The sequence below is a fragment of the Patiria miniata genome, unplaced genomic scaffold (assembly GCF_015706575.1).
Source record: "Patiria miniata isolate m_02_andy unplaced genomic scaffold, ASM1570657v1 HiC_scaffold_14, whole genome shotgun sequence".
Taxonomy (NCBI): Eukaryota; Metazoa; Echinodermata; class Asteroidea; order Valvatida; family Asterinidae; genus Patiria; species Patiria miniata.
Window position 1 is genome coordinate 11,512,020 of NW_024037052.1, and position 16,288 is coordinate 11,528,307.

Consider the following 16,288-nt stretch of genomic DNA (forward strand, 5'->3'; position numbering starts at 1 on the left):
CCGCGGAAACGTGCTGTACGGAAAAGTGGTCGGGTTGTTCCCGACCACTCAATAATAGGTTGGTCCATCCTCTTCGCTCATACTGTTTGTCAAGATGCTGTCCACATTTGACCGAGAGTAGTTTTTGAGTTACACTAAAATGGTATACGGAGGCTGCCTTTATTGCGACACCAAAAAAAAAAAATTGGGGTTTTTTTTTGGGGGGGGGGCATGGCCCCCATCCCCCCCCCCCCCCCGATCCTCCCTTGGGAAGGCCCTTCTTTTAAAGAAAAAGAAAACCAGAGTTGTTAATTGAGATATTGTGTACTACATTTCGATTTGCAGTAACACCATGTGGTAATAACTACCGTAATTTCCTGCGGATAAGGCGCGCGGCGGATAAGGCTCGCGGCGGATAAGGCTCGCGGCGGATAAGGCGCAGGTCCCTAAAATCACCACAAAAAAATTCAAACGCCAACAGATAAGGCGCACCGCCGCATAAGACGCATGTTTGACCGTACACAGAAGAACACCAGCGTCACCCGGTGTCGGTACATCGCCACAAAGGGGCCATTGTGTTGCCTTAGAACGATCACACTGTTCGGAGGATGAATTAAACCGTAACCACATTGGCTGGTCACATGTAGAGCCATGAAGAAAAGACCAATGTAAATTGATACCGACCTTCATCCATTCAGCCAACGCGCGCTGTGCATGCTTGCTTGCGGTTTCCGATCCTGGCCTTCCTTGGCCTTTTGTTAATGCAGTGCGGCCCAATCAGCGGCCAGAAATGATGGTCCACGCGCTGTCTGAAGATATTGCAACACGCACGCTGGCTCAGATTCGTAGACTTGCCCAGTCCCTCCGAGCCAGATGTTGCGCCCTCTACCGGTGACTAATACAAAAACTTCCGTCGCCTATATGTATATACCATACGAAAATAATCCCGTCACACCGGGGGAGACGTAACAAAAATGTTTTATTATATTTTTTAAAAATTGTTGTAATGTTTTTTTGTATTTAAAGTTCTTTTCCTTTATTTCAAACCTATAATTTGTTAATCACGTTCATAAGATATTTGTTTAATACATCGCTTCTCTTAGTGTTAGTTTTGTTTTCAAGATCATTAAACTTATTTGATATCTTAAAACAAACGAAAGTGCAACAAATAAACATTAGTACTTCATATTATCCTAAGTCTAAAGCAGACTTCGAAGATATCCTGTACAATAAACACCCTCAACGTTCACACAATAGAACTTGAGTGAATGCGATTTCCAAACGTTTAAGTAATGGGAGACTTTTGACTAGTTCTAATTTATCGCAAGAGGGCGTGCTTCAACGGTCCCGGAAGTAAAGAGTTCGTATTTTGTTGTCCTTGATTCGTGCACAAGCAGTGCACCTCATTCAATGAAACCTTGCACCAAATGCCTGGATCTTGCTGTGCCGTGTTCGGATGTTGCCACCGCGGAGGGCACACATTTCCCAAGGACAAAAAAATACGAAACCAGTGGAGACGGGCCATCAAAAGGGATAGTTTCAAACCCATACGACCGTGGTGGCCAACGGCTAGCAGTCTTGTGTGCAAGGCGCACTTTTTGGACTCCGATTACGAAGAGAAGTCAGTGCTGGGTAAGTTTAAAACAAAAACTATTCATAATTTCCCCCGATTTTTCAGCAATATTCAATGATGATCATGGCATGGTATGAACAGGACGACAGTGTAGTACTAGTAGCAAAGACGATATTTCTCTAATGTCCGCGTCTGCAATTGTAAAGTTGCACTGTGTTTCTTTGCTGGACATGATGGATATCCATGCATAAATTTGTACTGGCAAAGACAAAGTGGCATAAATGTTGCAAATACTGCCTGGTTGATTTTCCACTAATGGTCGAAATGAATTGTGGGAAGGAAAAAGGAACACTGTCTGTTTGTTCCTGTTTCCTTCCCATGGTGCCTTTTGTCCATTGTGCAAAATCAACCAACCAGGCAGAATTTGCGATAAGTGTTAGGGAATGTTCATATTAAAAACAATAACAAAGAAACACAGAGTCTCATTGCTTGCTCAGATCTCTCTTTTGCAACATCAACAACATCTCATTCAATGGGAGACTTTGAGACGCTTGGTGGTAGCAAACATACAACATGGTCCAACACGACTGGTCCGCTATTGTTAGCATTGTTTTGAGTACCCGTACCTTTACACTGCACATGTAGTACGACAATACTCGGAATTGAACTTCTAAGAGGGATTGTACTTTCTGGAAGAAGAAGCGCACATTAACTCAAACATGATAAAAACAATAGTGGACAATTGACATGTACGTGGAACCATTACATGTATGTTTGCTGCCACCAAGCATCTCAAAAGTCTACCATTGAATTTGCACAGATTTTTTTAAAAACTTTGCAATGTTATTACACATGTTAAGAGTCCTTAATTAATCAACACAGAATACAATAGGGCCTAATTAAACAGAGATACCTTTACACCCACTTGAAACGCTGAAAACATAAATGTACAGGGATGAGATTACCAAGCCAATTAGAACAAGAGGGCTGAAACTTAGATGAAAGGTCTGAAAGATAAATTGTATTTCAGACAAAAGTCTGTAAAATCTCTTCTATGAATGTTCATGATTAGTTTGAGAGGAAGCTCTTGCCAACCAACCACTTTTGCATTAATGCAACTTATCTAAGTACTTTTATCATGATGTTTCAATTGTTAATTGCAGGTTTCAAAGTGAACAAGAAAAAACTAAAGAAAACAGCTGTCCCAAGCCAGTTTGCATGGAGTAAAGTAGAACCCTCTTCACCAGCACTGTCAAGAGAAAAACGACTGAAGGAACGGAATGAAAAGAGAAGGCTTGAGAAAGAAGAAGTGAAACAGGATGAATGCAGAAAAGGGGAATCAGCTGAGAATGATGCCGTCGTGCAAGATCTTAATCTTGCCATGCAGGTTGACATCGAGAGTGTTCCAGTCATTCAGGAGGTACACATTCAAACTGATCCCCTGCCCAACTATTCTACGTGCACTTCCGAAACACAGACAGAGTCTAATCGTGGGTTTACGATAGAGGATTTCAAGACTGATTCAGCAGGAGTGCATTATTACACAGGTCTTCAAGATTACCTCACATTTTCTGATGTTTTAGCTTCATTGGGGCCGAGTGCATTTAAGTTGACATACTTACACGGTGTACGACCCAGCATCTGTGTACCAGATCAGTTTTTTCTAACTGTTATAAAATGCAGAAGATACACGCCAAACTTTGAACTAAGTCGTATGTTCAAAATAAGTGAGTCAGAAGTTTACTGTATCTTTGTAACCTGGATGAGATTTATGAGTCTTCAGTGGAGAGAGGTGGATATATGGCCCAGCAGAGACTGTGTTAGTTTTTATGCTCCATCAGATTTTAAGAGGAACTTCCCCACTACACGGACTATCCTTGATGGGTTTGAATTTCCTGTAAAGAAACCCAAAGCTCCCACTGCTCAGCAAGTCACCTTTTCTACATACAAAAATCGCAATACAGCAAAGTCAGTTCTTGGAGTGACCCCAGGGGGTCTTGTCAGTTATATGTCTTGTGCTTATGGAGGTTCAACTAGCGACCGACAAATAGCAGAACGCAGTGGACTGACTAGGAGAACAGATCCAGGAGACGCCATCATGGTAGACAAGGGATTTGATATCCAGGACACTTTTGCACCAGTAGATGTCACCATAAACATCCCAACATTCTTCAGGAAGAAGAATAGAATGTCAGGAAAGAGTGTTTTAAGGGATAGGAAAATTTCCAGTAAGCGAGTCCATGTTGAGAGAATTATTGGTCTTGGCAAAACGTACAAAATTCTCACACAGCCACTCAATCAGACAGAGATGACTCTAGCATCTAACATCGCATTCGTTTGTTTCATGCTGCTTAACTTCAGAAAATGCATCATTCCAAGCAGTGCCTAAGGAGGTTTTCCTCAGTAGATTTTGGTAGTCGTACCACCATGGCATCCGCATTTCTCTAATTGGGCGATTCCATGAAAAAGGGGACATGGTTGTAAAATGGAAATTTACTTATATCTTCAGAACTACAAACATCACAACAACAAGTGTGGTATTAAATTAATGGGGACAACAAGATCTTTCATTTGAGTGGCATGCCAGTGGGATGGAATGTAGTTCAGTGTGATTTTTGTCCAAAAAATTGTTTTGGGGCTAAAATGGTGGATTTTTGTGGTCATTTTTGCACCTTGTTTTAACATATGAAACACGCATGTTTAATATTGTGATTTTTTTATTTTAAGTCAGAGAGAAAGCTAGTAGGTGAGTTTTACCAAGACAAATCGCAATTATTCCAACCTAATTTTCCATTGGCAGTGTAGCAAACATTGATGTTTCACAGAGTGTAACGTTTGTCACGGAAATTGTAACGTCCGTCACAGGCTTAAATGGCGGATTTCTTCTAAAACCATGTGATTTTAAAAATTGAATATTTTGTGCAGGCTACCTCAGACCAGCACACACTGATGGAAATACTAGGATTTTTCGCAAGTGTGTAAAATTCACAGGGATTTGAACTGAGTGTCAAGAGTCAAAGGTGCTTGTCTTTTAAATGTAACATCCGTCACAAAAATGTTTTGAAGTTTAATGAAGGTTGACAGAAACTCAATATCTTGCGTTCCATGTAGTTAGTGACTTGTTGTGCTATCATACTGTAACTATTAACTATGGTTAAAAATATGCAAGACAAACTGTTGGCTATTTTCAGTGCGAATGTAACATTCGTCACAATTTGAAAATGAATGTAAATTTTGAAGTGGTTTTTAAATGCTGGCTGGGAACTCATTAATTTTGTCTTGTGCAGATTTAAGCTAGACTTTGCCCAAGTCTTTGTTTTGATGCCTTCAAGTAGAAAAAAGTCAAAATTTTACATTTTTCCCAACAATTGTGTTCATCATATTCACCTTGTGATATGTGATATGTGAAACACCCCTCTAGCCTTATTATTAATGGTATGAGTCTCATGTGTACAGTACTAAAATCCTCAAATGTATGGAAATTGGCATGTGTGAAATGAAATGTTGATTCTATGGAATACGGACTCATTGATTGTATTGCGCATGTCTATGTCATGTGACGATGAATACTGCCTTGTATGATTGTTAGAGTTGATAAAACAGGAGTCAAAATTTCTTATAAAATTATGAAGGTGTTTAAAACAAGTTGGTACCTTTATCATCTTTTGACCAATAGAATTGGTAAACTGTCTGAGGTATTTATGACTAGACTTTATACAAATCTGACATGCTGACAAAAAAACAAGGAGTTTCTGACTTTGAAATACATTTAAATTTATTATAATTTACTATGCACACGTTAGAAGAACATAAGTTATTGACATACATATTTTTTCATTAAATAAAAATACTAACTTTGTATCCCAGAGCATCTAATGTACATACATGTATGTATGTATTGAACTATAATTTATTGTGCACACATGGCAGAAGAAAAAAGTTAGTGACATAGAGATATTTTTTCACCAAATAGAAACACTGTAAGTCTGTATTCCAGAGCATACATATGTATGTATTGCATTATAATTTATTTTGCACAGGTTCGAAGAAAATAAGTTATTGACATACACAATTTTTTATTAAATAAAAACACTAAGTTTGTATCTCAGAGCATCTACTGTACATATGTATACATGTATTGAATTATAGTTTATTGAGCACACGTGGCAGAAGAAAAAAGTTATTGACATACATATTTTTAAATTAAATATAAACACTGTAGGTTTGTATTCCAGAGCATACATATGTATGTATTGCATTATAATTTATTGTGCACAGGTTCGAAGAAAAAAAGGTATTGACATACATAATATTATTTTAAATAAAAACACTAAGTTTGTACCCCAGAGCATCTAATGTACATATGTATGTATTGAATTATAATTTATTGTGCACACATGGCAGGAGAAAAAGTTATCAACATAAGATATAGTTTTTCACCAAATAGAAACACTGTAAGTTTGTACCCAGAGCATCTAATGTACATGTACATGTATTGCAACAGTTTTGTGAGCTAAAACATGTCACTAGTCAAGTTGACATACATTTCGTAAATAATTTTCAATATATTTATCTTCTATTAATTTCTAGTTAATAGGGCCCTTTGCAGACGATTCATGTACATGTATCTACAGGGTTCCTGGCCATGCTGGAAATCAGGGAAAACCTGGAAAATGAGTTTCCCTTTTTCCAGATAGGGAATTTGAGAAAAAATGCCTCAAATCAGGGAAAGGTCAGGGAATTTGATTGGCCCAAAATAGAAAGTGGTCAGTTTGTTATATTATGTCTCATGTCCAAACAGCCAATCCACTGAATGATTGGCTATGGTGGCTTTTTGGTGTGGAAATAGGTCAAAATAAGTATTCTAGAATTGTGAAAATTCATCAGATAAAACACAGGGGAAAATCAGGGAATTTTGTTTTCATGAAATGCTAGGAACCCTGACTTATAACAGGCCATCAAAGGCATTTACATATATAGAATGTTTGATGCCATGCACTTTAGATAAAATATAATACTGTTACATGTACATGACAGTTATATATCAAACACTAAAAAAGGGATGGTCTCAAAAGTTTTCCATTGAATCCAAGTAAAAGAAAAACAGTTCTTGCGTTTGGTCTGGTTAACGAATTTTGTTTGTCATTAGCAGAGAATAAATGAAAGTGTGACAACTACAGTACATGTACATGTATGTCCACTCCATGACTAAAACATTTGAAGCTCAAGAAACCAGGACTTCTTTTCTGTGATGTTTTCTTTTGCCTTTGTCTTAGGAAAAGTCATACTTGTCAGTAACTCTGTACAGAAAAGTTTCAAGCAATGCTGCCTTGAAAAACTGTTCGAAGAAATCCCGGAGTCTGATTTTGAGTTCGTTTATAAACTCATCATCTCGGGGGATGTGCATGATCTTCATATCTTTCGTTGTCCACACAACAAAATCACACCATTTCCTTTTTGTACACAACAAATTCCCCTGTACCTGGTAATAATAGTTGTGACTGTGTTTTAATGCCATTTTTCCAGAGCTGTCCATAAATAAATAGGGCACACTTGTTGGAGTTACTGCACTGTCTTTACATGTGTAAGGACACTTCACTTCAATAATCCTATCATCATCAACAAGGCCATCTGGTGAACATGCCAAATATGGGATTTCCATGCACACATGGATTCCACAACTTTTCACCAAATTACCTGTCTTACTGCTGTAAGCCTCCACAGCTACAGATTCATACTTCAGCCCATGATCTGTGGGTTTACTGGAAAACTCTGAGATAGTTGTCAATGACCTAGCCATTTTTTCAAAGTCTGTTCTAACCCCTGACTTACATATTCGGCCAAAGTTGGAGGCATGAAGTCGTTTTCTTCTTTCTTCCTTCCAAAACTTGTTTGTGCTTTGTCCCCTTGTAGCTTCTTCAACCTGTTCTAGATCGTTCTCTGTGATGTTGGTAACATTAAGACTCTTAAGAAAGTATTCTTCATGAGTTAGTTCCAGGTAATCATGAGTCACTGCAAAGATATTTGCAGGTGCATATAACTGCCGAATTGGCAGATCTTTTGCTTGTGAATTTATCCACACATTTCTGAAGTGATCATTATACTCTCGTGTATTTCTATATTGAGCAGGTCTTGGGTCAAAATTATTAAGTCGTTGAAGCCCCTCAGATTTACGAAGTTTAATTTGAGACATCTGCAAAGGGGAGCCATCATATTTCTTGCTCTGATGATGGGTTTGCAGGACTTCTGTACAAGTTTGCATTGTCAAAACCCCTTCTTTTTGTTTATTTAGTAAGGGCAAACAGAGCCAGACCGACATGCTTACAGTGAGCATTAGGGCCAATACCAACAGAACACTCACACTGAGTTTCCTGCACTACCCCATACTTGTCTAACTTTACATCTACTTTGTATACCAACGTCTTCTTCATTTCTGCTGCAACTCTAGCTGCTATGTATATATGGTCACCCTCGCTGCTGTGACGCAATGAGAGAAGAAACCTGTCCCGATACATCGCCTCTGGCTTGCCATCTTCAGACTTCCCAAACTGTTGTATGAAGGCCTTCAGGGTGTCATTTGTTACATGTGGAATCTAAATAAAAGAAGAAAATCCTTAGTAACTTGTGAAAATGTCATCCAAACATATCCAAATTCACTGACACAGTGCTTTTGGGGGTGGGTATAATAATAGCGAGAGTCCTGTAGCCTGTTGAACAGGTACATGTATGCAAGAAAGAAAGAAAAACAAACCCTTGCAAACTCTTTTGAGCTATTCATTTATGTACATAATGATGAATGGGACCAACAATGTCTGAAAGACTCCCAGAAATGTCTCTTGCTAAAATAGTATCTTGGCTGAGTTTGAATTACCTAGACTCAATTGTATGCAAGACTCTGTGGAGACATCAGCAGACCTGAGAAAGTAATTTGATTTCATAGTGGATAGATCACTATGATAATTTCCGAAATTCAAGTGACCTACACACAAGAGCACACATACATGTACATGCACAGCAGGCAAAAACTCTGACACATGGCTACCCAGCACATTTCCTGCTGTGATTTTCATTTTTATCTGTTGATTAAATAAGTCTACTAACCTGGCTGTCTCTATTTACGTCCTTGTATGTTGACAAGTTGGGCATAGAAAAAGTATACACCTCCTCGGACTCCTCCAAATCACATCCTTGGCCGAAATTAAAATTTCTGTCGTAGCACTCAAGTCTGAAAATAAGAACAAATTTAAGAACATTTTAGAGACTCTAAATATTACTAGGCTCTAGCCTATCTAGGTCTGTGTTATAAAAAAACGCAGTGGCTATAGTTACGGTACCCATAACGCAACCCTCAACGGCTATCATTACGGAAGCTGTCTAGTTCCCCAACGTACTGGTATTCAACATCACAGGCACACCTTGGTCTTCTACCAACTGAGCTATCGACACACTCGAGCAAAATGGGGAGTTGTAGGCTAGGCCTAATTTATACGTTCGCCTTGTTTTTTTACAATGCTGTACCGATAGCATTTTTGAAGGCTGCGTTATGTTTACCGTTTACCGTAACTATAGCCACTAGGCCTACGTATAAAAAAAAATAATGGAATTGATTTTTTTAAAAAATCCAAGAGCGCTTTAATTTGAGGAAAATAGGCTAACATAAAAATATTGGCAAAGTAAATACATGCATTATAAATTGCAATTGACAGGGGAACATGTAGACCGGCCGTTTATGCCATGGGCGGAGAAAATCGTACCGCTGTACTTCACACAAAGTTGCAGTGCATGGAGCGACCGACCGCCATGTTTACCGGCCACCACGCAAGCCTGAGCCTGCCGCGCCGGCGGTGGCCATTTCGGACAATCACGCTCACAAAATTGACCTTCGACTTTGACGGTCTACTCAGGACCTTCTGATGGGCCATTATTTCTTCAAAATAACTAGGGCCTAATTTTCTTTGTACGTGCGCTCGAAAGACTTTAAATGTCAAAAGAAATGGTAGGCCTAGCTGACAATAACTGTTGACAAAATAGGAAGCGCTATCTGCACTAGTAAGTAGTATAAAGCCAAGGTTAACAAAGGCTAAGCCAGGCCTAACGTTAGTCCTCGACTTACCTCTCGACGAGTTCCTTTTTTCTGCCAGATGTTTTGGCGTTTCGCCTCCTTAGTTCCTCCTTCAAGAGAGCTATTGTCATAGATCCATAGGCACGGGCTGCACCCTGCATATTTATATATTGGTACGAACCTCGTTAATAAGAGGCTAAATAAAATACTCGAGCAAGATTAGCGCAGCTGCGCCAGCGGCTGATTATTGCAATGAAACTGCAACATTTTCTTCCTCGCGCCAAAAATTGCCTGGGACCGCTATGTTTGCTGCCCTCTACGACACTGTCCGTCAAAAGTCTCCCATTCTGATTGCAGCATTTTCGGAATGAAAAAACGGCCACAAAGAAAAATGTTTGTAAGACGGCATTGTTGAAATGAAAGCACGATCACTAAGGGGGATCAATGCATTGCGGCATTGTTGGAATGAAAGCACGATCATGGGGGATCAACACATCGCGGCATTGTTGGAATGAAAATACGGTCACAATGTCTGGAGAGTTGAGCCTTGGTTGACCGCATTATTGATTGCGGCATTGAAAGAATTCTTCACACAAAGACCGTCACTTTGAACTCAAGTGACACCAGATAAGGCGCACCTGTAGATAAGGCGCAGCGATGTTTTTGTGGTCTAGAAAGTCAGATAAGACAAGTCTTATCTGCAGGAAATTACGGTACTGCTTAGAAGATATTAGTTCTGAGAAGAACTTGTCCTGCTTATTATCAACTTTGCTAAGTAGTTTTGTTCTGTTAAGAACAGTCCTGCTGTAAGTTCTATAAGAACTACCGCAAACCGAAACGATACCGATACCCCACCATGCAAAGCCTCAAATCTTATATTGTGTACTACAGTTGTTGACAATTGTTGAAACAAGTATTCTGTGTCATTATCTTGTTGTTCCAAACAGACAAAACTACAAAATAAACTGTTAATTTTATGTGTTCATGTACACTTTAACTACATCAAACAGCAAAGAACCATGTCACTTATGTTGGTAATTAAAGCTATAGTCCATCATTTGCAGCCATCTGAAAAAATAACTGGCGTATTATTGTTGAAAAACATACTTGGTTGAAAGATAGTAAGTGGACTAAACTCCCTGTGAAATTAACCTTTCTAGCAAGCTATCATTTTGAAGTAATCAACGAAAGAAGGCCTTTTGCAACGGTGCGTCTTAAGACGCACTGTAGGAAAATTTAAATTAGTAGTTCGTTTTGTTATTCGGCGCAGCTTGCGCAAGCATTGGCACGATGCACAGGAGGGCGCAGTTGCTATAATTCGTCGGATCAGTGCGCGACATCGCGTATAGCTGCGATTCAAAACAATTCAAAACATGATTCAGCAACTTTTGATTTGAAATTGAGATCCTAGAATGCTTTTTTTCTCGGAATATACAGCTGAAGCGCACTGAGCTGAAACTTAATCAGGTTAGTTGTTCAGTATCCTTCATTAGATTTGAACACTTTTGTTGCAAAAACAAAATGCACAAATGATGGACTATATCTTTAAGTAATTTGAGTGTCAAAAAAAATAAGTTTTAACGTCAAACATTACCAATGAGGACATTTAGAAATGACAGTGCTGGTGCACAAAAAGAGTCATGAAAATAAGCTTCTCGTTGATTGAAGGTAAAACAAAAGGTCCAATTCTAATCATTGGTGGCTTACTGACATCTTTGGTAATAACCCTCCCCCCTCCCCTATTTACAGGTAGTAACGGATGACAATGGTGCTGTTGATGTGCACATTATTAATAAGCGCTTCACAGTCTGCAGCATCGATGAGATCCAGCAAATGACAGAGTTATTAAACAAATAGATTGGCTTCTACATGTATGTTCAGTTGACCAGCTGCACATCACAGTGAAGTTTTGCGAAGTCAAACAAATGGCTTGTTTAATTTAAATTTGTAAAATGTTATTTTTAAAACGTTCCGACAAAGTTTATAGTTGATAGAGAATAAAAGATATTTTTTCAACATAAAGAGCCAGCAGCCGATTTCACAGAACATTACGTAATGGCGCAACTCCACTTGCGCCACATTTCACACTGATGCGCAGCATTTCATGCTGCGCAACATTTCACTCATGACACATTTCCTAAAGTCCTCGACTTGTAGGGTAGCGACTGCAAATGACCTATTTTACCAGCAAATCGTGATCGTCGTGAAGCCCGTTATCGTTTGAAGTAAAAGAATTTTTATTTTACCAGTGACAATAATATTTTGAGTTGCTGCACGATTCTGAAGAAAGTTTTTTTTTTCCTAGGAGAGTGGGGCCAAGTCATGCATAATTCAGTTTTTCATTTGAATCATTGTAAGGAAACTTAGGTTCTCATTCTCTCTTTTCCCTTCAATTAAAATTTCCTAAACGATAAATTTAGATCAGAAAAATAGTCACATTGAAAATGAGCAGTGACAACATGGATTCAAACCAGGGATCTTTGTATCCATAGCTCATCTCGCTATCCACTAGGGTACTAGGTTACATTATACAACACCTGAATAAATCCCCGTCATCTGATTGGTGAATTGTAGATCACGTGACATATTATTATTCGGTATAATGCACGGTGCGACCATGCGTTATACCCATGCGTTATACCGTTTCACTTTGCGCTTGTTCCGTGACGCGGTATTTGCGTGCAAAATGCATGCTGGTGTGCGCGTTCAGCGTAGCGCGTATTGTTCCAAAGAGCCAGCGCTTACAGCGTTGGGTTCAAACATTTTCGTGAAGGGGTAGTTCAACATCTTTAAAATCAAAATAAATTGTAGTTTATAATTTACCAATCAAATGACGAGAATTTATTCAGGTGTTGTATAAAACAAATAACGAATGTTTTACGTTCGTGCGATGGAAAGAATAATTTCATTCGGTGACAGATTGAATGTTCTATTCCACTCGGCTTCGCCTCGTGGAATAGAACATTCAATCTGTCAACTCATGAAATTATTCTTACCATCGCACTCACAAACATTCGTTATTTGTATATTAACGCATTTTAAAGTACATGTATGAAATTGCGTTTATGTAACTGGTTGATTAATAACAACGATGCTTTTAATATCATTGTTCTGTTCTCATGAATAAACACACTGACCCGATCACTGAATAATTCATGACCTGCTGAATTATTTATTACTTGGCCCCAACCGTCCTGGGAATAAAAAATAGGCTGGTGGGCTGAAGTGATTCAACGACTGTTTCGTGAACAAACTGCTGTTATCCTTGTCCAAGATGTTTAGATTTTTTAAAACGTTGTGCAGCTACGCCACGTTTCGTTAAAAAAAGATCGTAAATTTTTTGCCCATTTGCACTATAAAATTGCACGAGCTACGCAATTTTTCGTGAAATCGGCTACTGACTTTCAAATCCAGACTTTCAAACCGATTAAAGAGACTAAGCATAATTTCAAGTTCAATAAAAGTCAGTGGCAGATAAACAAAATATTATTCCTTATTAGCAGCCAGATTTTCAAAAATAGACTTTCAAATCAAGTGCATGTGTTTTCCAAAAAGTGTTATAGAAATAAATAAAATTCTGTATGAAATGATGTTTATTATGTAAATATAGGTTTTCCTGGACAATTTCGGAAAATGTGTACACGAATTTGTAAAAGAAGCATTCGTTTTTGTGCGAAATAGAATGAACGTTCCAAATCTCTGCTTCTATTTAACAAATGATAATTCTTTTTCCGTGAAAGTGCATTCAGTCGTAAAAAATCAGCGTACGATTTCCCGAATGTGCTCTGCATTTAGTGTATTGACAATTCATTTTAGCGCGAAATCGAAGGCACATCCGCAATCCTGTTTTCCTTTTAATTTATCATCAATCTTTTTCGCTAAATGTGCAGCCGATTTCCCTCGCAGTGTTATTTAACATATGCCTGGTCAAGCATTGGAATTCATTTATGCATTAAATTAACAGTTGTGGAATGGTTGATTGAATGATTGAATTTTTGAACATTCAAAAAGTCCCCATGCAGATCCCATGTAACGTGACACGTGATGTGTCCCTTTACCGTCTCAATAATATGGCTACGGTACAAGATTATTTTGAGTGATTTCATATTGGCCATGTTATATATCATATTCACATTTCATTTGCCTACATTTCACATAGGCGTGTATATAAGAACAAACACATTAATGATCAATAAGGCATACATTGATTAATTAATGAATCAAAGTTGTATCATGATTTGTATAGGCCTGTATAATTTATTTAAATTGAATGCAGAAAATGCGAATTTAAATTGTAACAAATGAAAAAGAATGTTCAATTCAGCCTGTGTCACAATAGACAATCGATTTTCTGCGAATTGGATTGCACATTCGTAATAATCGGCAACACATACGTCAAACCGAAAGCCTAATCCCGTATTTGTAATCCCTTAAATGAAACGTTATGCACATTCGTTCATTTGATTGATGCAAAATGAAATTGAATGCTAGTTATTGCGAAAATGAAACCAGGATGTACGTCGTTCTCAAACTCGGCGCCAAATTGAATTTATGTTTCACAAATTTAATCACACATTTTCCGAAATTGTTCCGGGAAAACCTATACTAATGACCATCAGTAATTGGCTTGCAAAACGAAAAAAAAAAAAATAAAAGTAAGTCACTTGTTAAACTCATTATTTGTTAAATTAATCTACTCTTTTCAACGTTGTCCCCCCCCCCAAAAAAAAAAGTGCCCCCAAATCGGCAAATACTGCATGCAGCAGTACAGCTTGTGTATACAAGTATGCAGTTCTTCACAACCACATGCACCCAGCCCTACTTCAGTTAACTGTACAAAATACGGTAAATTTGTAAGATGCCGAATTGCGCACAATAAGGAGTTTATTGTGCCAAATTAGGGTATTTTTTTAGACATTTGGGTATTTAAACCATCTTTTGAAGTGACACCCCCCCCCAAAAAAGACCGTAGTTTTTCAGATTTGTGTGCCTTATTGTGCGCCATTCAGCATCTTACGAATGGCGTGCTGCAGGCATAATTTTTTTACATTTACATGTGATCTGTAATTTCATTTTTTTTTTTTTATTAATGAAAATTAAGTTGTACTAGAATATTTATCTAGTACAAGTTAATTTTTTCCATTTTTTTACCAAGTAAGGTTAACTTGGACAAGAAAGCTTATTTTCCCTTTATGGTGAACAAACTTATTTTCCCTTTATGGTGAATTCAGCCTATTGTATGTACATATTAATTTATTAGCTTAATTTGTAATTATGGGTTCCAGGTCTTGTACAAGCATATGCTTTTTACCTGGATCCCTCATATCATTGTTTGTCATTCTTTATATAGTTTCCTGTTTATTATGTTGTTTGTGCTATGATATGAAAAATATAAACCATAACCATAACCATAACAATATTCCCAAAACGCCTGTCTCTCAAGATTTTTTTTTTTATGCCCTGCCGGCGAAGCCGAAGGGGCATACTGTTTTCGCCTTGTCCGTCCGTGTGAGCTTGTCTTACATACGCAGTGTGGACTTCCGAACAAAAGACGTCCACATAATGTAGGTAGCACCGACGTTGTGTGGACTTGCCCCACGTCCACACAGTGTTTCCCCATTTCTGGAAAACAGGTTTAGAGGCATTTTTGGGTTAGGTTTATCTGTAGCAGAATGAAGAGAAACACTAAAGGGAATCATAGAAAAAAAATTGGGTTGAAAGAGTTTTCACAGTTTCAGAAAAATGAGTTTTTTCACTGGTTTTTCTTAACTACACGAAAGCAATGGAAAGTCCACACTAGTCATCTGAAACAAGTATGGGTGTGTGCGTGTGTGTGTGTGTGAGCTCAAATTTGTATCCTTGTGGAGACATTTCCACAATAGGGAAAGATTGTATAGGTCTCCACAGGGCAATTTCTATAGATGGGTGTGTGTGTGCGTGCATATGCCTATTGCAGTACTATGTATGGGTTGTGCGTGTGTGTGTGTGACTGGGCGTGTTGGCATTGCAGACCTTGTGTGGACTTGCAAAAGCTTGCACACCAACGTACTGTAGACAAGCCGTTCTTGTGTGGACTTGCACACGTCCACACAGATTTACTGCATATTTTCCAATGAGACTCTATGTAGAGATGAATTAACTGTCCAAAATGAGGTCCACACTTTGAAGCTTAGTTCGCATGAAGTGTTTGGTACAATGTGGACTCTGATAGTTATAAGAAATGTCGCCCTCTATCATCTTATGAGAGAGTGTGGTCCTGTGACCTTCATTGCTGGGCATGCTCAGTGCATAGGTTTGAGGAGGCAGCCATTTTGTTGTCAACACAACTCCAGGGGTAAGTCTCTAGCTCATGTTATCTTTCAAACTCGAAGCATGGCAGGACCTGCTTATTCAGCAAATAGTGTTAGAATTCAAGTGCTACAAACTTATGTGCGAAGACTAATTCTCTCACTTATTTTTCTTTATGTTTTGGTTTTCACTATGACTTTGTATCTGGGTTTAGAGGCATTGTTTTTTCATGCATGTGACTGCCATTCTGATCTGGTGAAACTGATTGATGCTACCGGTAGGCCTTTTGGTTAGCAATTTTTTTATGGTTTTTGTAGGATTTTTGGTGAGAATTCCTTGAGTTTGTACTGAAAATGTTTACAATGTAAGCGCAGAACTTGCGGTTT

At 38.4% G+C, this 16,288-nt stretch overlaps 2 protein-coding genes across 2 annotated transcripts; one reads left to right on the plus strand and one right to left on the minus strand.

Moving 5' to 3' along the window:
* The first annotated feature begins 514 nt into the window (after positions 1-514).
* Positions 515-3,941, plus strand: LOC119721789. The gene is made up of 2 exons (XM_038191747.1): positions 515-1,611; positions 2,716-3,941. The coding sequence occupies exons 1-2, from the start codon at positions 1,407-1,409 to the stop codon at positions 3,939-3,941; spliced, it is 1,431 nt and encodes a 476-aa protein (XP_038047675.1). The 5' UTR covers positions 515-1,406.
* A 3,895-nt stretch (positions 3,942-7,836) lies between these two features.
* LOC119721790 lies at positions 7,837-9,775 on the minus strand. Its single transcript, XM_038191748.1, has 3 exons — positions 9,666-9,775; positions 8,654-8,777; positions 7,837-8,145 (listed from the first exon to the last, which is right to left on the minus strand). Exons 1-3 carry the CDS (start codon positions 9,773-9,775, stop codon positions 7,837-7,839), a joined length of 543 nt encoding a protein of 180 aa, XP_038047676.1.
* Positions 9,776-16,288: the final 6,513 nt, after the last annotated feature.

Coding starts and splice junctions, on each gene's coding strand:
- LOC119721789 (XM_038191747.1), top strand. CDS start 1,407: ATGCCTGGATCTTGCTGTGCCGTGTTCGGATGTTGCCACCGCGGAGGG. Junction 1,612..2,715: donor CGAAGAGAAGTCAGTGCTGG/GTAAGTTTAAAA, acceptor TGTTAATTGCAG/GTTTCAAAGTGAACAAGAAA.
- LOC119721790 (XM_038191748.1), bottom strand. CDS start 9,775: ATGCAGGGTGCAGCCCGTGCCTATGGATCTATGACAATAGCTCTCTTG. Junction 8,778..9,665: donor AAAAAGGAACTCGTCGAGAG/GTAAGTCGAGGA, acceptor TCTTATTTTCAG/ACTTGAGTGCTACGACAGAA. Junction 8,146..8,653: donor ACGTAAATAGAGACAGCCAG/GTTAGTAGACTT, acceptor TCTTTTATTTAG/ATTCCACATGTAACAAATGA.